This window comes from Haliotis asinina, chromosome 5 (genome assembly GCF_037392515.1).
Source record: "Haliotis asinina isolate JCU_RB_2024 chromosome 5, JCU_Hal_asi_v2, whole genome shotgun sequence".
NCBI classification, from domain to species: domain Eukaryota; kingdom Metazoa; phylum Mollusca; class Gastropoda; order Lepetellida; family Haliotidae; genus Haliotis; species Haliotis asinina.
In genome coordinates, this window is record NC_090284.1 from 4,261,545 (window position 1) to 4,285,912 (window position 24,368).

The 24,368-nt window shown below is 39.2% G+C and overlaps 1 protein-coding gene across 1 annotated transcript in view; it reads right to left on the bottom strand.

Moving 5' to 3' along the window:
* Positions 1-24,368, bottom strand: part of LOC137284612 (neuronal acetylcholine receptor subunit alpha-2-like) — a 69,805-nt gene that overhangs the window by 13,840 nt on the left and 31,597 nt on the right. The window contains exons 3-6 of the mRNA XM_067816493.1: positions 16,178-16,377; positions 11,655-11,764; positions 8,778-9,232; positions 748-834 (exon numbers count right to left, since the gene is read on the bottom strand). Of these exons, the coding sequence (XP_067672594.1) occupies positions 748-834; positions 8,778-9,232; positions 11,655-11,764; positions 16,178-16,377 (852 nt within the window). The remainder of the gene's footprint in view (positions 1-747; positions 835-8,777; positions 9,233-11,654; positions 11,765-16,177; positions 16,378-24,368) is intronic.

The window sequence follows — 24,368 nt, forward strand, 5'->3', positions numbered from 1 at the left end:
ACTGAACTGAACGGGCAATACAAATTGATCAAATTCAAGGATAATGGAAGCCTATCCTTCGAGAGACCCTTCATAAACAAATGAGTCAACATACAATCGCAGTAGCATGTTGTGTGCACAGAGATTCCTCACAAAGGGCCAAGTCTGTGTAATGAAATTGCCATATGCAAATGAGGATACTAGATGATGACTAGGCAAACATGTGGAGATGACAGCATTTCGGAACAAATGAAACAGGTTACCATCACAATACACCAGGTGAGAAGTGTAACCAAATACCACACAGTGGATGGCGAGTTTTTCGTGAAATATGACACTGTCAATCATCGAAATACAAAGCGGTATAGGTGAATTGTGTAGCACATAGACACAGTTAATGGCAACCTTTTCGTGAAATACGAAACTGTATATCATCCAAATGAAAAGCGTTACAAGTGAATTATGTTACAATACACATACGTAGATGGCGTGAAATATGGAAAAGGCGTGTCCCTGTTTACTCACACGATGAGTTAACACAGAGGTGTTGTGTGACTATACACATATGCGGAGGAGATATTCTAGGACATAAGAAATGTAGACTCAGTCAAGATGAATACGTGTGTTGTGTAACTATACACATATATGCAGTTTCCGACATTTTGAAAAATTGAAACTTTTAGCGCACCTTCATGGGACGGGTAGTGTTGTTTCACTTTACACACATGCAGTTGACGACATTTGTGAAAGATAAAATTGTTGACTCACCTAGGAGGGGCACAGAGGCAGCGGCAGGGGGCAAGCTGGATTCCATCAGAAGAAGCAGCAGGAAAAATGCCACAAAGATATTGATTCCTGTCGAGAAAAATGGATTTGTATCAGAATAATTTTGACCTAGTCGATGAAGCAATGTCCGGCTAATTGTACACTGACACCTCGACACGACGCATGGCCCAGCGCTGTTCCACAGTAATAACATTATGCAAGTCAGAATAAAGACCCCTTGCACCAGTCAATTACTTCCACTCGAAGATTAATGTTCTGCAGGACACAGTCACAAGACAATGGTACAGATAAAGATCGCTCACACAAGCGCCCTACAAGATCTTGCTGGACATTAAAAAATACTTACTTCTCAAACCGACGTGGGAGATTACAACTAGAGCTACTGTTGAATAGTACATAACAGTATACAGGTACAGAAACCAGATATTTTACAATACAAGTGTAAGTATATGAACAAAGTTGCCACTCTTTAACCATTAGCGAAGTAAAGAAACATTGCTTCAAAAATTACTTTACAAATAGTGAATAATATAGGAACATGAAATATTCATGGCGGAATATGGTAGGAAAAGAATAGGTTTTCGTGATATGTTGACATAGTCGATATAAAGGGTATAGAATGGGAATAAATTGATACAGATGTAGCGGAAATAAAGTTTGAAATATGTGTTGATGGTAGGATATGGGTGAAAAAGAAATGCTTAAGTGTTTTAGGGTCTGTAAAGGGGAACGCATTGATCGCGCTAGTACATGAAGACATGGGGGGGGGGTAGAGTTGCAACATGTTGATGGAGGGGTATTGGAGAGTTACACGCTGTGGAATATATTCATGATACTAGCAAATGGGAGACACAGAGGACTGTAAGAGGGGAATATATTCATAGCACTAAAACTGTGAAACCGTTATAGTGAAAACAGTAAATCTAATGATAATGGGGAGAAATGCATGATTAGAGTTGAGAACATTTCGATGATAAGCTATGACCTTCCACAGGGTTCTACAGGGGTAGATAGTGATAATACAAGTAAATGCGTGACATAATGATACATTCACGTACAGTATTCCCAGTACAAACACATGGGTAACAAGAAAGGCTATGAGGGGGTTAGTACTACAAAATGAGACGTAGAGGATTAACGTGTTAACTGTCGGATATAGAGAATATACAGAGGGGAATATAGTACAAGTAAATGGGAGACGTATTAGGCTGTACATGGAATTACATTGACAGTACTGGAAAATGGGAGGCAACAGTTCACATGGGAATATCTTCATAATACTGGAGCAATAGTGACATCAGGGGTAATAGTGTGAAACACACTGGCAGACGTGAGATGGGTGAAGGGTTGCAATGAGCTGCTGCATGTTGATGCAGATACAAGGAGTTGTAGATCGGAGTATACTGGCATCGGAGACTGAGGGTTACAGAATGTACTGCTAGTTACAGTAAATGTCAGTTAGTTAGTTAGTTAAAAATGGAGAATATGGTATATTGATGAAACTACAAAAATAGATGATATAGACTCTTGTATTGGGGAAGAAACGAACGGGAGAGGAGTATTGGATTGATACAGTCTGAGGATGACAGAAGCAGAATACACGAGTAACTGAGGTGAAAGTGGGAATATATACATGTTCTTTGTATGTTTATGTGCTAATTATAATCATTTAATAATAATAATTATAATACGGTTGTAAGAAAAGTTTCTTCAATCGAAAGTGAGACTGACATTCTTATGGGGTTGTGTGAGTATTACTTTCTGATGATGCTGTGGAAATTAGTTTCCTGACTGGAAAGTGAGTCTGAATTTAGGAAAATAGTTTCGTGACTTGACTGTGAGAATGACCTTCTGGTGATTTTATGGAAAAGAGTGTCCTGATTGGAAAGTAAGACTCGCTATTAGAAACTAGTTTCCTTATGCGACTGAGAATGACTTTCTGATGAGGTTGTGGAAAATAGTTTCCTCATGTCTTGATGCGATTATGTGGATATTTTCCCGATGCGATTGAGGCGGTAGATTTGAGGAACCCCGCTGCTAGCACCCACGTTAAGGTTCTGTGTATTTCTATAAGAGACAATTAGTGAGTGTTGATGCCGTGTCGGGAGGATGTGTACCTCATAACTCCTGCAAGCTATCGCGTTTAGCTGTCTCCAACTCCAATAGACAGAGAAGCCGCTTACCGGCCATATCTTCCACACTAATTCATTATTTAGCGTTTGCCTGTGCAATCTTATCACTAGCTTAAAACGTGCTTGTTTTAATCGGGGTTGGATGACGACATATGATTTATTTATAGCCGAACTCAACAGATAGGTTTAACATGACCGGGCGGCAGTATCTTGCTGCAATACTGCAGACGACTAGATGAAAGACGGAACAAGCTGCCTCCATCTCCGCGACTGGATGAGCTGCTATAGATGCTAGCCCTCTTCACGTTCACGTCTCTATTTCGGGCGGCAAACTGTAGGGGTGCCTAGACTAATCAAGCATTGGTAACTCGCATCAGCTATCTTAGTGCCTGTCGGGAGAGGGAGTCCAACTCCACTTCTTGGATATGTCAATGATAATAATCCCCACGGACCTAGATACTTCATACTCCAGTTTACATTTCTCGAAACCGTTCGTCCTTCGTATAACACCTCTAAATGTTCAGTATGATTTAAATAGAGAGCGACGTCCCAAAGTTGTGCGAGTTATCGTTCTTTGTAGACAATAACAATGTCGTCCCAGCAGCTTCCAGCAATTACCATGTGAAGGTCGCCCGCGTTTGGGCACTGCCTACACTGTAAATCATTGATGACCATACTAGGACAACACGCATGTCAGATTTAGGCTTCAGTTCACCAGCAAACGAGCTTTCCTAAAGGGCCATGGCTTAGACAGATGTCACGGCGGGAACATGTATGTGGAAATAGCCGATCATTTCAGAACACTTGTATTTTTATCCTTCACAAAACCACAGATAGAAAATACTGCTTCTCACTGACAGTGTCTTGCAGAAAAACTAATCTGTATTAAATGATTTGTTTTGTCTAAAAGCACAAAGTTTTGAATGTAAGACAATATGAGGTATCTTGAGATAGGTTCTGGTCGTAATGTTCTTAAGTGTTTTTTAAGTCGGTGGTCTGCTGCCACGCCAGCCCAAAGATTCGCAAATGAGGAATACTGTTGGAAAGATTTTCTTTTCTTCCTGTCGTGTCTGCTAATTAAATTTAGTTATAAAAAAAGGCTTGAAAATAAGTCAACAAGTAAGACCTGCACTTGTCATTCTGATAGCACTTCTTCTTTCGCTTCATTTCTTCTGTATTTCACCCGACCGACAATTCAGTTAAGAGAACATTTCAGAAACACGTTCTTTATCTTATATTTTTGTTCTTAACATTCAACCGAAATTCGTAAACCGAGTTTTAAAAATCTGTACCAATTTTAAACGACATGGAATCTCATTGATATCCTTTGCCTGACATTTCTAAAAACCATCCTATACGCCGAAATATTTAGGTAGACACCTCACTTCAGAGTAAACCTGGCGATCTGAATGAACCTATACAAACACAAGTTAAATCTGTTGATTTGATTGTTGGAAAAATATATTAATACTGCAATATCTGAAAACTGCACACAAGTTTGTTTTCTGTTTTATTATTGTTATGTATGCGTGAAGCTGTTCTGATATTGATGTGAGTGATCGTGTTGACAATTGAAACCACTCCTTTAACTTATGTGTTAAATCGCAGTATCTGTTTCTTGCTCAACTGCATAATTTTCAGACCTTCACTTTTCCTTTGCATGATATTTACTTAACGTCTTATGTAACGTCGTTTCGACACCCACATAACACCGACACCGACACCGACACCCACCGACAAAATATATATCTCCTTAAAATCTAACCTCTGAGATATGCTTTCACAGACACGTTTTAATGACTGTCTTTATTACGTCAGTTAATCATTGTATGATTTGATTCTTTAAAGGACTTACGCTGTGGTTCAGCTTAACAGTAACCAATAACCCTTTCTGAAAAATGAGAACGTACATGTGGACGGAGTCAATATTTAAAACTTATGCACTCAAACATTCTTTGAGTTAGAATATATTTTCTGAATTATGTTTAAAAAATTAAAACGAATTAAACGTTTAACTGGGTCGGTTGTTACATCACTTGATTGTCAGGTTCGTGTACATGCTGACGTGTTGTAGGGGTTCTGACATGTCTAGGAACAAGGGTAAAGGAAGCCAAACGTAACTCTAAGAGCTACAGGTACTGTAATACAGACCATGCTTATCTATTTTAGTCAACATTAATCTTCAACATTCCATTTAATTAGTTTTAATTCTTATCCTACATTTTACGCCAATCAGAACTCTTTTCAGACTGTTTATTCTCTGGAGATGAAGTCTTTCATTTTCTATGAAACCTTTTGGAAGTCACAATAATTATTGTGTAGAGAGCAGGATAATATTTTAAGCTTCAGAGCAACAATCTTTAAAAGGTTTTTAGCCCAGTCTGTCGTGTAATACTATGCATTAATAATATTAGCAATAAAGAACGTGTGTGAGGTCATGCGGCTAATATAGAGCATATCTTCGTGGTTTGAGATGCGTGTTTCATAACCGGTAACCTTAATAATCTAATTATGTAATAAAAGTTTATGTATGAATAAAAACAAATTACAGGAGTACACCACTTGCACGTGTGCATATCATCAGTATTATATTTGATTCATATACACGATGCACGGCTCATCAAAGCACTTTTACTTCGTCATCAGCTTGTTGGTTCAATAACGAATTGAAGCAAAGTAGGTGCAGCTGTATCAGTGTGCATATCTGTAGAAGGGAGCGTCACAGAAGGTCTGGTGATGGTTGAACAGTAGGGGGTGGGGAGTGTGAGTCGATGTAGGGATGGTCCTTATGTGCATGAATGTTTAGATGTCCATGATGTAATGTTCCGGGTTGAGGGGATTTCAAAGATAGGGTATATTATCGGTCACATAATTAATTTCTGTGAAGAGAAAACCTGTTCCAATCTGTTTCACAACATATTTTTTCGGATATCCAACATGTCTAATAACCAACATGGGGAAGGGTCATCCAACACCATCCGCGTCCATTAACACGTACTGACAGTATTGCGTCAAGTACTCGGAGGACCATTATCTATGTTATAGATAGATGATTTAAAAATGTAGTCAACAGACCATTGAGTGCATTGCTGACATGAAGTATGATAATTGTTCCAGGGTCACAAATGACCCAGCTGTTTCAATAGCCTGGATTCATTTTCGCACAACAATTTATTTGTATAATGGGTTCGAATCACGGTTCTTCCCATGATGTTGCCAACACTGACAGTACCGTAACAGTGCCCATGGGTTTTGACAATCACAAGATTCCATGGGTAAGTACCTGTGACGTAGTTCATGTTTAACATACTTTAATACTCATACTTTAATGACACATACCACGTGACATCTGATGTCCCGTTCTTGTGCTAGTTTTGGAATATTGGTAAAAACATGCGAAACCCACAACAGCTGACACCTTTTCACCTACTGTAGTAATCCTTCCACATATTTGTTATCAGATAGGTGGGAATGCTATGCCTAGCATGGCATGGTGCTGACATGTAACGGTAGACTGGTATATCAACAGGCATATCAACATCAACGTACAACATGTACAGTTGGTGTCAACAGACAAGAAGTACCCTCGGCGTTAGCACATAAACTACAATGGTTCCGTTGTAGTCAGGTTAACATTTCAGTGTGTAAAACTTCACATCACACATAAATATATGAATAGCCATGGGTAACAGAATCAGTAAGCCTCCACAACATTAGTTACAGATGACGCTTTCATTTAGAAATTAAGACAACGATTGACCTGCAACAATATCATAAGGGTTGTGTACGATATTACAAACACCAACGTACAGAAACGAAAACACACGTCAGATGGTAAGGTACATATTGAGTAACAGATTCACAAAGGTCAGAGCAGGATAAGGGACATTTTCAGTTTTGAAGTTATATAAAAGGATTCAAAATGTCTATATGACTGACACCCAGAATTTGTTCATTTCAACAATTCCCTGTTAGGGATAACACCAATGCATGCAATATTACAAACATATTTAGGTATTTTGTGTCAGCAGCTTGCTCTTACTAAAAGTTTCATTTAAAAACCGAAACATATAGGTTTAGCCAGTGGAACACCTGTCAGGTAAAAAGCCTAATGTCAGCTATTCGAGGATATCTGATCATTTTCATAATAATGTTTCAAAGTGTTCAAAGTATTTCAGTGGTGCTTATCTATCATGACATTACCCTTGCACCCATGACTAGAGACGGGTATAGATATTTAATCAAACCTCGGTTCACTATCTTTTCAGTTTCATCTTTAACAGACCATGGTTCCATAGGGTACGTTGGAAGTGTGTCACCGGAGAAATATGGCATAACCCGCATGGCCTTTCACTGTAGTCTTTAATTTTCAATAGGGATATTTTCCTTCCAGTAAGCACATTGCTAGTAACCAATCAAACATCAACATGATCGGGAATGTGAGCGAGTCTGTGCTAGTTGGGCAATAAGCTATTAGATTTTTTTCGAACCCAATGTTCAGATACCTGAACACGTTATCGGCATGCATGGCATTTGAAACCTTTTACAGTGAGCACGCTGAAGAACATGTGAAACATCTAGCTCTGATACGGTACTCCGACCTGAGCCAGCCAGATGAAATATGCATGTGCAATAGATTATAAGTTGAACATGTAGTAGTTTAAAAATTGGCAAACCGTAAAGGTGGCCCTTAAAGTAAGAGGCAAATTAGGATCAGATCAGATCAGATCAGGTGACCCTTATGCTGTACATGCCTTTTGAATACATAGCGGTAAGTCAGAATGATGGCAGAATGATGGCACAAACACACCTTGTATATGAACCGGCATGATATATATATATATATAATATATCATGCCGGTTCATATACAACGGCATGATATATACACACACACACACACACACATATATATATATATATATATATATATATATATATATATATATATATAGCATGTGAATATACCACCACAAAGAATCTAAGATGACAACTCATGATGTGCTACAGACCCACTGCATATTACATACACATTTCTGACCCGTGTCAACCACACACAATACACACTATGTCAAGAGCCCTTCCAACATGCCATGTGAAGGTACATACCCATACATACATACAAGGTAGCATGTGAAGGTACATACCCAACATTAACTCGGTATGTGTTGGTACCTACCCACTATTATCTTGGCACGTGTCAGTACCTACCCAACATGAACTTGGAATATGTTATTACCTATCCATCATTAATTTGGCTCATGATAGTACCTTCCCAACATTAACTTGGCACGTGGTGGTACCTTCCCAACATTAATTTGGCACATGTTGGTACCTAACCAACATTAACTTGACACGTGTCAGTACCTACCCAACATTAACTTGGCACGTGTTGGTACCTACCCAACATTAATTTGGCACATGTTGGTACCTACCCAACATTAACTTGACACGTGTCAGTACCTACCCAACATTAACTTGGCACGTGTTGGTACCTACCCAACATTAAGTTGGTACATGTTGGTACCTGCCCAATATTAACTTCGCATGTGTCAGTACCTAACCAACATTAACTTGGCATTTGTCAGTACCTACGCAACATTAACTTGGCACGTGTTGGTACCTACCCAACTTTAATTTGACACATGTTGGTACCTACCCAACATTAACTTCGCATGTGTCAGTATCTATCCAACATTAATTGACATGTGTTGGGGCCTACCCAATATTAATGTGGCTTGTGTTGGTACCTATCCGACATTAATTTGACATGTGTTGGTACCTACTCAACATTAACTTAATATTTGTTGGTACCTACCCAGCATTAATTTAACATGTGTTGGTACCTACCCAACATTAACCTGAGATGAGTTGGTACCTACCCAACATTAACTTGGCTGGAGACTCAGGCGGGATCCAGAAGAGCACGAGTGTGAGCGAGGTGAGCAGGATACATGGGAGGATGAGAATATAGTTGTACAGCACTGAACGACGCTGGAAGATGAGGCGGAAGGTCAGGTCGACGTATTGCTCTGGACAACACGAGTAGGACACCTCGTTTCTCTTGGCCGGAGCTGACAGTATGTTCCATGCATTGGACACTACATATTCAGACAGGTCTATCTCCTTCTTTTTACCCAGTAGTTCAAGATCCACTTTAGATTGATCATATGTCCACGAACCAAACTTTAAATGGCAGTTCTGTATGTCAAACGGAAATGCTGATACATCAATTTCACACGAGCTTTTATAAACAGCTTGAGGTAACCATATAACTAGGCCTGTATTTTCTATTTGGCACAAGGCATCCCTGTGTTCCTCCAGTCTCTCGTCGGCACTGAAGCAGAGCAGAATGTCTTTTAGTGGGATATACATGAGACTGAAGTGCAATGACATATACAATAAATGCCTAATGATATGACTAAAGGTGTACCGTTTCTAAATGGTTCCAACATACATCTCAATTTTCTATTTCTCTTAGAGAAGTGTTCTGATGTAACAAATCAAAGGTATACAGACATGATTAATTGCTCATGTTCAGCATCATTCATTGCATTTTGTCGTTTGTTAGAGGGAGTTTTATTCCTTCTGCGGTTTTTGTCGAACTGATGCCTATTATATGCAACTGTTTATCCAAGGTTTTTACGGTTTATGTACGTTGGTTGTTTGCAGTTGATTGTTTGGTCGGTTATTTAACGAAGTTCTCAACAATATTACAGCAATATGGAGAGTTTTTTTGTAGGTTTCCCGAGAGTGTGTGTATTTCGTGGCGACGTTCAAAATGAAGTCTTGGGGTGTATTACGGTCGGTACGTGGTGTATCATGTTCAGTATGGAGTGTCACATGAACAGTGTGGTTTGTACCATGGTCAATATACGAGTGTGGATCAGCATCACATTTAAGTGAACCACTAATGTTGGCTGGTTTGTTGCTCAACGTCGCACTCAGCAACATTCCAGCTGTATTACTGCGATCTGTAAATAATCGAGTCTGGACCAGACAATCCACAGATCAACAACAACACGATTGGGATACGATAACATGTGTCAACCAAGTCAGCAAGCCTGACCACTCGACACCATCAGTCGCATGGGTGACTGAAGACCAGTTCTAACTCACATCTTCATGCGTGTAACCACCGGCGAAACGATACTTCAATAGAGAGACAGTTCGCTTGAAATAATGTAAAACAAGGGCAGTGGCGAGGTAGGCAATTCTTAAAAGGCATCGTTCATGCAGCCTAAACGACAGGTTCGATTCCCAAATGAGTTAAATAATCTAACGCCCAATCGCCTTTATATTAGTTTTAAATTTCAAATCACAACGTCCTACCTTACCATGTTATTCAGTAATACACATGTGACTGTAACTGTAGAATTCTTTCGGGAATGTCGCCCAGCTGGTATTACACACCACGTGATCTTGTAGCGCACATGGTGTAAAGCAGCATTCGGCTTCAAACACACAACACATAGTTATGGGCGCTCTGCACAATTTTTTATCTACTTTTTTCGGCAGCAGAGATACGCTGTTGTGTTCAAATTACTCATGTTGTTCACTTTTATCAGTAATCTGATTATCTTGACTTGAAGCAGAAACTAAACGAATTAATCTATCCCTCCAATTATCAAATTATTCCGCTGATTGATTCATGTATCTTGTGATTAGACGGGGGAAATGAAGAAATACTTCACACACCAGCCTTTTTAATACATTATATTTTGACAACATGCAGGTGAGGGAAATTCGTTACCTGTGTATTATAGATTCAAAGTTGTTCTTGACTACATGTTTGCTAGGGGCAAAATTGGAAAATGAATATGACGTTATAAAATCGTTCGTTATAGTGTAGTGTCACTTGCGAGATTATCAGTGTAGTATTCAAACAGTTTAGTGTAGCATTACGGTATTTGTAAGTGTCAAAGATATATATGGATGATCAGTTTATTGATTCAGACGCAAAGCGTAGCAATAATTATCAACGAAGCGTATCAAATACGTTGTTACCGTCTTCTCTTGAGTCAGGGTATCTTCTGGTCGCTACTGTAACAGAGGATAGCGGGGCAGTGACGTCTGACAGCTGCCTTATCCTAAACTCGTTTATATGACTATCAGTTAAGGGTATCGGACGATGTACTCGGAACACATCACATGCGTACTGTTTCACGAACTTGATCCTATGCAAGGGCAAGCTATAAAATGACCTTGGCCTCATGACGTTAGGGCATGGTCCGGCGGTTTGAGAACACCAAGCGGAAATGATTTCTCTGGGTTGTAGGGCATTTGTTTTTATTGTTTTAGGATTCCGTTTCTGTTCATTACTATATGAATACGCTTTCTAATTACAAGTGAGTAGGCAAGCGTCACGGGTCCATTTGCACCAGCAAACACATACAGATTTCCTATGCACAAAAGTAGCTCTGCACAAATCAGGAGATTTGTTGTTCGTTAGTGCAAGTGGTAATCAAAATTCAAAAGACAAAATCTCCGCAAAGAGACCGGTAGAGTTACGAAAATGACAGACCTGCTGTTATTAGCCATTACATTGCAGTGCTGGCTCGTTCTGTCAGAGAAGCCACTTTGCAATAAATTACCTGATTTACAAATTGAGCCAAACTACAATTATTTCAAACCATAAACATTTGGTCTGAACACATGCATTTCAAACCACAGGAGGTGTCTTTGGTTAAACATTTAAGATGTTAGTGTTCGTACACCACTGACTAAACTTCTGTGAGTATGAATTCCTGTACACCTACTAGTTGTAGAGTCGAATGTCAGGGGTCCAGATTTTACTTGGTGGTATTCTCACTTTGTTCACGCCTCCCCATTCCGCGGGATTCCATTTCAAATACTCGTCATACCAGTTCTGAAAAGAATAAAAACCAAAGTATAAATATAGCATACCATCTGATACACATAATTATTATACTAAGCTATCCGATAAGTGTTTCACAAACATATCGTTTCAACTGAACCCTTCAGAGTATAGAAGAACCAAGCGTAGATGAAGGAATGGCAACTATGTGGTTTACGTCGTGGGAATATATACATCTTGTTCATTTCATGATGTTTTCTGTAGAAGTTGTTACAAAACCAATGCGATTTATTGGTTCACCATCCACTGCCTCCAATGCTATTCCTTTGTCAGTTTTTACAACGGTTTGTATGTGAGATATATCGAAATGCACTGGTACGCCATGTTACAAGGATCCATTTTGGTAGTAGTTAAAATACTCCAACCCTGGTGATGCAGAAAGTGTTGACGGTTTGGCGGAAAAATCTTTAACTTCGGTTTTACTCTAGGACTTGCAAATCTATAGGCAACTGCCGGTTTCATGGAACTATAGAGGAATGGGCCGCGTAGGAATGTGTATTTCTTCCTTCGCTTTCCTACGATCAGTCGTTAGTTAATTCACGTCCATACTGAGTACGATCCTTATCTCACCGTGCTGTGTATTGTCACACCGTGCTGTGTACTGTCATACCGTGCTGTGTATTGTGACACCGTGCTGTGTACTGTCATACCGTGCTGTGTATTGTGACACCGTGCTGTGTACTGTCATACCGTGCTGTGTATTGTCACACCGTGCTGTGTATTGTCACACCGTGTTGTGTATTGTCACACCGTGTTGTGTATAACCACACCCGTACTGTGTATCATCACATCGCACTATGCATTATCACAACTTACTGTGTGTTATCACGCCGTACTTTGTATTATCAAGTTGTACTGTGTATTATCACACCGTACGGTGTCTGTATTATTACGCCGTAGTGTGTACCATCACACCGTATTGTGCATTATCATATCGTGCTCTGTATTATCACATTATTTATTATTTTTTTATTACTCCGTGCTGATTAGTATCACATCGTACTGTGTACTATCACATCGTACTGTGTTTTGTTACAGCAAACTGAGTATTATCTCGCTGTGCTGTGTATTATCATGGGATTATCTACGATTACGACTAGCATCGTTTCGGGTCTTCTCCCTGCACTGAGTTGATATATGAATTTCTAAGAAGATGTAATCAAACTTGTTTGAGATTCTACCTTTGCAGAAAACTTAGTGCTTAGTCTGTACTCATTCCCCGTACACAATGCCGCTAAAATGTGTTTCCTTTGTACTATCCAACATGTCTTCGCTTTCAGATCACATTCCCAATCACTTTACACATCTCATTACACCGTCCTGTCTTCCAGGAGTTACAGTGGTTTGTAATAATAATTGCTTCTGTTGAGTTACTCCCACACCCGAACAAGGATCCGTCGATCATAGGTTCGAATCCTGGGATATCCTGTTCATGGTCATTGGGTTGTAAGCACTGTGTCCATGCTAGGGGTTTTAGGAAGACAGGAACAATTTAGGACCTGTGTCAACTCGAACTTTACTACCAAAATGAGCTTCATCACGATATTAAACGTTTTGGGGTTGTTTTTTTTTGTTTTTTTCTGTAAGCCGATGTAAAATACAATCTACAGCGCTAAACTGTTGCGGTTTCATTTTAATTCGCTATCTGTGGTAATTATCTCTTTTGAATTGCTCTTCTTGTTTTCTTTCTTGCTTTTCAAGTCATATACTTCTTTTTCCTGTTTTGGTCTTCCCACATTGCTTCGTTCAAAACAGAACTTGTACAGTGGAGAAAGAAAACCCACCAGTATAACAACTAGATGTATTAACATTCTTTGTCGTATTTAATACAAAATGTTGAAGGAAACCCGATCAATATTCACCGTTTAATTGAATTGTCAAATGGTTTTGAACAGACTTTTCTGGCCTGTATCATGCCCAAGCTTGGCCAATAACGCTTTCTTCATATTTCAGGAACACTAACACCTTTACGAGCTAAGCTATTGAGAGCCGTGAAGCATCTGAGGGAGATGATTTGAAGTGACTGGAGAAAGCCATGGATATGACCATCAGTGCAAAGTGTCAACGAGGCAAGGAAGTCGGGCGGGAGATGAAGACTGCTAGCATCTCCTAATGACCAAAGCTCACCCCGGTCCATGAACTAACAATATTACGTGAATGAGTGGCTGATAATACCTTTAATATGACGACGTACACGAAGAATGGGCTCCACTAAATGTACATGCTCTCCATTTAATAACTTCATAACTCAATGGGTAGCTATAACATGAAGAACACTGGCGTAATTGTTTCTAGTTCACAACGTGTTAGTCACGAAACTGTTGACTGTTTTAACACTGAACAATCATACAGGTCTGTCTAGCAATAACATCAGGCTGTTTAAAACGGGCACGTAGGTATTTTCTCGCGTTGCAAAAGACAGGCACGTTTGTAACTGTTAACTTTAAAACACAAGGGTACGAATGAAACTGTTTGTAGGTTGAACAGAGGGATATTTGCATGTTGTTATAAATATCTCACAAACGATTATAACTTACTTTAAAATTGAAGGGTTTGCAATTGGGCACAGGTTTAACACAAACGTTCGCGTGTATCTGTCATTGTTGAAACACTAGGTTATGTGTGTAATTGTTGATGCATGGAACACGCGTACGAATGTAGGTATATGTTACTGTTGAACTCAAGGAATGCATGTAATTGTTGATGCATGGAACACGCGTACGAATGTAGGTATATGTTACTGTTGAACTCAAGGAATGCATGTAATTGTTGATGCATGGAACACGCGTACGAATGTAGGTATATGTTACTGTTGAACTCAAGGAATGCATGTAATTGTTGATGCATGGAACACGCGTACGAATGTAGGTATATGTTACTGTTGAACTCAAGGAATGCATGTAATTGTTGATGCATGGAACACGCGTACGAATGTAGGTATATGTTACTGTTGAACTCAAGGAATGCATGTAATTGTTGATGCATGGAACACGCGTACGAATGTAGGTATATGTTACTGTTGAACTCAAGGAATGCATGTAATTGTTGATGCATGGAACACGCGTACGAATGTAGGTATATGTTACTGTTGAACTCAAGGAATGCATGTAATTGTTGATGCATGGAACACGCGTACGAATGTAGGTATATGTTACTGTTGAATTCAAGGAATGCATGTAATTGTTGATGCATGGAACACGCGTACGAATGTAGGTATATGTTACTGTTGAACTCAAGGAATGCATGTAATTGTTGATGCATGGAACACGCGTACGAATGTAGGTATATGTTACTGTTGAACTCAAGGAATGCATGTAATTGTTCGTGGATGGAACACGCGTACGAATGTAGGTATATGTTACTGTTGAACTCAAGGAATGCATGTAATTGTTCGTGGATGGAACACGCGTATATGTTATTGTTGAAATTCAAGGGATGCATGTATTTACTTATAGATAGAACACAAGCATACTATTATTGTTGAAAATAAAGAGAAGGTGTGTGAATGTTCATGAGGGTGCCTATCAGGTATAATTTAGTGTTGAAACTCACGGGAATGTATGTAATTGGTTATAGATAGAACACAAGCATATGTTATTGTTGAAACTGTTGGGAAGGTGTGTGAATATTTAGAATATTTAGATAGAACATGATTGTATTCATGCACATACTGTTGTTGAAACTGAAGGGGATGTGTGTCATTGTTTACTGATGGACGACTTGCATTTGTTATTGTTGAAACTCAATGGGATGTGTGACATTGTTTATTAGTGGAACTCTTGTATTTGTTATTGTTGAAACTCAAGGGAATGTGTGTCACTGTTTACTGGTGGAACACTTGTATTTGTTACTGTTGAAACTCAAAGACTGCATGTAATCTATTATAGACGGAACACAGGTATGTGTTATTGCTGAAACTCAGGGGAACGTGCCATATTATGTATTAAGAAATGCATATATTGACGGGATCCTGCATGTTTGAGCTTATAATGGAACCATGGTGGTAATTATGCGGTTATCTACGTGTAAACGTTGGCATGCCTCTAAGTCCTATAGTCAAGACGCGAGAATATCTATGTTAAGTTAGTACCAAAACATCTGTACACATCTGCCATGGTATTATATAACACTCAAGTATTTGTTCGTAATTGAAACACAAAGGTACCAAAGGCTTGTGTAAGGCTGAAAAGCAAAGGCATATATAATATAATAATTGCAACATACAGATACCTTTTTCAGCGTTCAAACCTCTTGGTAATTTAAAACTTTTATATGCATTAAAATGATGGCAAATATAAAAGAAGATCCTTACAGTTAGAACAGACAGGTGAAGGTATGGGGGATTTAAAAACAAAGAATAAAAACTGCAATAGACGAATGCATAGCTATCATAGTGACACTCACGTATCTATCCCAGACGTTGAGCGTAAGCACTTGATTTCTCTCATCAAGGTCCATAATTTGAATTAGTTGGATGTTAAATTCAATTTTGACGGTGTCATTGAAATGTTTCACCGGACGCCCGTATTTTCCACGGCGCTTGTATCGAGACAGGAGAATCTTTATGAGTCTGTCCTCATCTGACGGATGTATGTCAATTTGGGCTGCCAGAGAAAAAAAAAGAAGACATGCATCAATGTAACCTCAAAAACAATCCTTGTACAGGAATGACTGATATTTGTATATAGCAGTTCCAAAACCAATAGAATTACATTATCAGTTATGCCCAAAGGCGAATCAAATAAATACATGGAATGTACCGGATAATACAATATATACTTAATGTAGCGCTAACCTATGGATTTCTATGCAACGTTTTTTGGCACTCTTACAAGGGAGTAAAATGGTTGATACAAGCATGCGCATCGCAAAGGAATAATATAAGTTGAAATCCGTACTTTAATGCATCTGCACAGATACCAGAGCTTCACAACACCACTTACACTGATTACCAAACACATGCAGTTATGTCCGCTTTAACCGAGTTCCGTTATATATGTCATAAGTATATATTGATTGTCAAAAGTTAAGCAACCCTGTATGTCATAATTACAGCACAAGAACTATAATATATCACGTTTAGGTCTCAGAACATATCACTATTAAAGAAGAATGATCCGTTGCAGAGGTAATAATTTACTGTAATGTTGGTACATGCAGCTGCAGATGATGACGTCAGTACCACATAGATCTATTTTGTCAGTGGCATTTGACCTTAATATCATGAAACGTAAACCTGGAGAGAATGTGGCCAACATGTATACGAGCACATTACTCAGCAAATGAGCATGGATAGCTCCGTTGCATCAGTTCTGTTTAAAACACAGATCTGTTCAGAATATCATTCGCTGTTGTACGTTTGAAACAGTTCCAGTACATTTCAGAACGTATTTTGAGCGAGTACTCCGAGACTTATTTGCATGATTTGAATACTAAACTAACATGGAATGGCATTATGACTATTTTTAGCTATCAGTACATGAACACACTTGTGATGTAATAGACAGGATGGTTATCGAGGCAATGTGGAGAATATATCCCAGTCACATTACCCGGATGTAGTCAAGTGAAATCAGCAAGCTTTGTATATACCTCCCATTATATATGGTGGCAGTGTATTATGTATAGTTGTATATATCTGACATAGTGCTGTGTGACTGTATCCACGTGACACATGTATATAGCATGGATACCACACAGTATTGTACGGACCTGGTGAACATTCACTTTTCATGCAGTTCGTGGTATATATGCTAACGTAACGCGTGATGAATGGGGTATATGTTCCTTTAACACGCGATAGCAGAATTAGAAATTTTGATTCAAAGTTTCACCGTGAATACTTGTCCGTTAGGTAGAATTTCTTGGTTTGACAGACTAATGTTTTCCTTTCGCAGCAGCTCGTAATCAAATTATAAGTAATGAAAGAGAGAAGCTATTGCATATGTATTGGATTGCCTTGTAAAGATCCAGGCACCACTTCCAGTGCAGTAACAATAACAATGACGGTGTTGTCACTGGATTTCCCAGACGCCACTATATTCGTGGACGTCTCCCACGGAATTGACCAAGAGAACATGGTCCTTAAAAAAGCAAATGATAAACGGGCTCATGCTCATTCGAGTTGCAACAACGATTTGGGCTGTTTGCCGCTGTACCCCCGGGAGATAAACGTCCACCGGAAACCATTGCTTCGTGCCAGGATATTTTATCGATTTTTTTCTCAATGTTAGCATACGCCTTTGTTCTTCAAAATAATCAACGGGGGACCCATTAATTCTTAATTCAGTAATTTCGTTCAAAGAGAATTAAAAGTAATTAAGATGTTGTTCAGAAGAGACATAACATGTATTTGTAAACTCGTGTCAATTACAACAGAGGAGTCTTCATCCGAAGGTGCAATGCTCTGTTTTAAACCGACAACATAAACATTGTAACTAATCTGTCCCTGGTTTCTCTGGCTGCAGAAAGCGAAACCCAACCCATTGCGCCTGACGTAACAGGGACGCAAAGTATTGCAAACGGGGAATATTCATCGCAAATAACAGAGAATCTGTACATCCCAGGGGGACATAATCCATCACGCATAACATAGACCTGGTGTAGAAAAATGTGGCAAATTCTATATGCTATGTTAGGGACTTTGTACATCCAAAATGTGGCAAAATTAATCACGGTTAAGCAAGGTTGTGGCGAACAAAATATAAGTGGCATATCAAATTTGATACAACAGAGAATCCGTGCAAAACATAGATATGGCTTTATCGGATATTTCATTGACCAAAAATATTGTAACAGTTAATCATAATTTAGCAAGCTACCAAATGTGGGCGTATTCCTTACACTGAAAATCTGGCATATTTTATAGGCCATGTCAGACCATCCGTATAGCCAAATGTGGCATAATTCATGAGAGATTCAGCATGCCTAAATTGGACATTCGATTTCCATCTGACATTTCTCAGACTCATTATGCCCTTGGGCGGAATATGCCCGAATTGGTCATGTCATATCTGACGTATGGCCCTTGAGAACAAGTTTACAAAGTGACGTCATATCGTCACAGTCTCTATATCTCAGAGCCTGTTCGGGTACACATAACATAAATCTGTTCGAAGTCGATACGTTTCGTCTAACCATCCCAGAATATTTCACCAAGGCAGGGGGTATGGAAATGCCAAAGTACCACTCTGGTCCCAAGATATACGCCTAAATTGCTTGTGGCAACCCAGCACGTTTTAAGAACATTCGCTTTACTGCTGTGACACAAATAATTAAAACGTCAAGTAAAATGTTTATGACGTTCATTAGCAGCACAGTGCATTTGGAAACTCTTAATTACGGGCAACGATTGGAGGTCAAATGTGCACGACAATATTCCCTCACTTCGCAACGGTAACATTAATGAAATGCCTCGTCTGGTTGGCTTTCAATGTCAAATTATGATTCATTATTTCACAAAGGTGAAGCAAACTGCGCTTAAATAAGTTGATGGTAGATCAAAGAGACGGGTTTCGAATCGATAAACAGGCCCTCCAACTCCCCAGTCAAGCTGTTCTAACAAAAGGCAGAGGCACGTCAGTAGTACTATGATACTGCCATGAATTAATTTAATACCGCCATAGAATATTATCGTACTGGTTCTTTTTAGCGTGTTTAAACAAAATCGAAACATTGTTCATTGTAAGTCTGCAATGCAATAATATTGCATTGACGCCCTATCATACACACAAAGAAAGATAGGTAATTTAAGCAGGACAAATTTGCTATAGTCACGGTCATGTCTATGTATTGCAGTTGTTTCATTCAGTACATGACTGCTTCAGTCCTGCAGTGTCGCGAAGCTATTATATCACTGGATTAAACAACATTGGTACTACACACATGTGAGTGCAATACCGCAACGTGTTGATTCAGTGCACCAGCATATCTTATTGAACAAAAAATAACAATCTTAGCGCCGATATCCAGCTCGCCAGTTCAACTGCTCAAGGGTGCTTTGTTTGTCCTCCCGTCATTGGATGTCCATCACAACTGTACATCGTATTTTCAACCTCACTTCTCTGCGGACCATACACCTCTCGCAGCCTACTAGGCGCACCGAGTTAATGTAACTTTCCCTGCCTTACGAGGTACCCATTCACAGCTAAGTGGACTGGGTCACACAGTCGCTGTACTTCGCTGTCCAAGCTCACTGCACGTTGCTGTGCCCGCTACCAGGTGCTTGCACGTATTCGTGTGGCCACCATCTGGTCATATACCAACAGATTCGTGTGTTCTTTTAAGTGCACAGGGCTGTGTACTGCACACTAGGGGTTGTGACAATGCGGAAAGAGTCTGTACACAAAGTTGACTCCAATGTTTCTTACACCCGATCACAGGTGGGCTCGATCCCGGCACCTCCAGCCACGCCGAATTACTAGTCTGGCGCCTTAGACAGCTCGCTCACCGAAGAAAGACGTTTGTCTGAGTACTGACACTCGAAAGAGACATGTCAAGCCTAAATCTGGTTTCAAGAATCTACCGGGCTTATTGCATTGTAGCAAACAACATTGTCAGAATTACAGAACAGCTTTTAAAGTCGCGTAACTAATGTTACGTCCTTTTGGTAACTGATGTTCCTCTCAAAAGTGGCCTAACATGCTGCTGCACTGAACTGTGAAGTGACCTGGGTATATATCACCCTTGCTGCTGACCTGGCATTCTTTAAACATCTCAAACGCAGACCAAAAAATGGTCTCCATTAACACATCGCTTAACGTCCATTCATCACATTGATTGAAAACTATCTTCCTATTTACCACTGACTCATCATGGTGCCTGAATATAAGGGTGTTGCGAAAGAATACTGAATGTTCTCACTTAACACAAACCCCGAATAGCCTTAGAATATTTCAATTTTAAACTGATGTTGAATGCTGTCTTTCAGTTTTACTGATCGCACATACTAATCACTGTTACACTATTCCAGATCATCGTTCTGTCCCTGTAATGATATCGCAGATTCATAAAGTTTACTTTGATCCACACTTACGCCTTTTATTACGATATAATGTAATTGTGTATTGTTCCAACCGAACACTGATCCAATACAACGCCTTTTTTGATAATGTCATTAAGAGGTTCCCTAACACGCTGACATAGTGTACTTTTATTAGTAGTATTATGTTTAACAGATTAAACTAAATGCAACAGAGAGAGTTCGGACGATTCTCGTTCAGGGCCCTTGACCTACTTCTACACGCAGCTCAGAAAGTGAACGGGACTTCTTTCAGTACGGACTGCCTAGATGAACCCCACCCCCCGCCCTCCCCCTCCCAATCCGGAGAATATGCCTACTCCCCATCACTGCAGCTCCGGGTCGAGAACCTTGGTACAAGACACCTGCGTCAAGACATCAGGAGGTACCAAACCATGGGCACCGGAAAGTTTGATGACAGTCGGCATATTTGTGTATGTCATATTAATGTTAAAAGGAACAGAGCACTCAATGATATGAATAGATTCATTCCCTTCATCAAAAAGAACAAGATTGTTGCATTTATAGGTATGAGACTGTATCTGAGCCTATTCCAAAGATTTCTTTCATAGTCATTTTGCATGACAATGTCTCTTAAGATACTATATTTGTGCCAATGCTGGGCATCCACACAGAAGGTGTCGGACAGTCTCATACATTCATTACAGAATCTATACCTCACATGTACATTTTAACGTAAAATCACAAAATGACGGTGGGATATGAGTGGTTTGAGAAGCAAACTGAACGCTTCTGTTTGAATTCTCAGACTCGACGACTTCATCCAAGCGAATCACTGTGCAGGGATGCCCTACTCCACACCACAAGCTTGTTCAGTGGCTCTCCTTGCATGTGTGCCGTTTTGACATGACGCTTTCTCGGCTGACACTCGTTTCTGTACCGTCGAACAGTACAGCCTCATCAACAACAAAATCAGCAGTTGACAGTTGTGGGAATACCTTGTTTTTATCATGAGCACAATATAACTCTGCCATGAAGAGCCATCGCGTTCATAAAACCACGCCCTGATATTAATATTGATGATTATTAATATCATTACCATTGTAAGGTGATGTAGTGATATATTATCTCCATCCAACACTGACCTACAAAAGCACCCTGTTGTCAGAATGGAAATGGAAAATTCGCATTAAACAGCCCTGATTTTATCCTTTCTTACGGTGATGGAATACAATTGTCTCATTGGATATTGACCCAATGCAATATCCTTTTATTCCTGTGATGTAATATAATGATCTCGTTAAACACTGACCTAATGTAACGTCCTTTTATTACACCGCTGTAATACCGTGGTCATATTAACGCTGATTCAGCTTAATGTCATTTTATCATGGCGACGTAACATAATGTCCTCATATAAGATTGGTCCACTATAACGTCCTTCCATAAAGCTGACTCCACGTGGTGTCCTCTTAAAACACCGATGCAAGAAGATCTCCTACAACACTGAATCAAATTAATGTCTTCAGCAACCCTGATCAAACAACACGTCCAACTGTTCTGCCGATCCAGTAGGTCGAACTGTTGTACTAAAACACTCGCTATCACAAGAACTTAACAGATAGTTACAAGAAAATGTAAGCAGCGAACCCGAACCAACGAATCATAGCAGAGTTATTGTGATGTCAGCATGTGTTCGTGAAACATTACAGCTCCTCTGAAATACAAGGTCATACACTGATGCCCATTTTTCAACAAACACCATTTCCAATAGAAAGTCCTCTTTCAGCGGTGATCACAGAGAGCGCCTACGCTACAAAAACTGTCCATATATGATGTCTTCTTTTACCAGTGATGATTAAATCATCTCCTCTCCAATTTATGAAATAGTGAACAGTAACCATGATTTGTTTTAATCTCCGGCCTTGTATGTTTTCTTTCTGTAAAACTTCTACCCATCGGATGCATTTTACAAACACCTGTCTAAATGTATCTCGCCTTTGAAGCACCAGGCATATATTATATTCTTTCTAAAAAGTAAATATTAAAGCACAGGTCAAAACATGTCAGTGTATAATGACGATGACTTCTTTTAGCACTGGTCCATCATGTTATTCACTTAAAGAAGTGATTAAATATTGTGTCTTCCTGCAACACTAGATCTGGATTAAATCATTTCAAAGCATTGATTAAACGTGCTTCATACAGCCTTGGTTCAGGATGGTATACATATGTAGCAGAAATCAACAAGATATTTTTACTAAAACACTAGTCCTTCATGATATTGTTTTAAACCACCCCATGATATTGTTTTAAACCATTGATATCTAACACGACAGTTTCCTACCACAAGGGTCTACGCTGACAATTTTTTAAAACGTTGGTTGAACATTATACATTACTCAAACGCTACTTCAGTACGATATACTCTTCAGTCAGTGATCAAACAAGACTGATCCAACCTGAAATCCCAATATCTTATGTCCAGACATTCTTCTCTCTATATACTGATCCAACATAATGACATGCCTTAATTCTAGGCAAATGGTATGACTAAAATGGTATCTGAATACGCTTTCAGTATAATGACCATTCTTGATACCATCCAAGACATCAAACAAAAAAACTGTCTCTTTGCAACAATTATCTAACATGTCACCTTCCTATAAACTCCCCCAATCGTTTGAAGGCAGTGTGTGTTTGTGCTTTCAGAGTTGCCCATTAGGGTACTTCCTTGCAACGTGTATATCAGAATATCAAACTGTACGACTATCAGTGTGATATGTCCATATTTAAAGGCTTTGGATATTTAAGCGATTTAAAAAAGCAAAGCTACAGGATAGAATATTCCATCGCTCAGGTTTTTTTACCTTCTGCAAGAACAGTTCTTAAGGTTCTAACGCCGGTAATGACTTTACGACACATCGTCTAATGAAAAACGAGGTGATCAATGACTATAGTGTCAAACTGCTGATGGAGAAAAAAGCGAACAAAGTTATATGTGCAACTCCCTGGATTCATGTTAATATCTCGATGTTCGATCACGTGACGAGTGTCAACTATATAACTGCTGACTGTTACAGCTACGTCAAGTTGAAAAACCTCACACCTCAATAATCCAAACATGTGAATTCAATAAGTGTTTATCATTCTGTGGTATGATAAACGTGAATTAGATACCAGTGTGTCCTAATTTTCAAACCATTTTGATGTATACATATACACCTAAATGTCATGGGATAGTTCTATACGTCACGGGATAGTTGTCTGTACAAGCATACTGATGGCTAAATGTTTGACTATTGACAGCAATGGTATTCAATTCTATGTTGTGGGCAAACCATTCATGTAAACAGTATTTAGGGGCACCGTATTCGCTGAGATAGAATGTCTGAAAGACATATATAGCAATATATCATTCAATGACATATAGGCGATACAATATAAATATATGCCATTTTATGCCGTATTATTCTTGACACGTGTACTTGCGTATAGTGTTTTGTTAAGGCTACAGTGCATATCGATCGTGTTGTTAAATAGCGCACGTAGATTGCATCGCAGAAATAATTATATACTAATAATATACAAAGTATACAAGATAGGTGTCGTCTG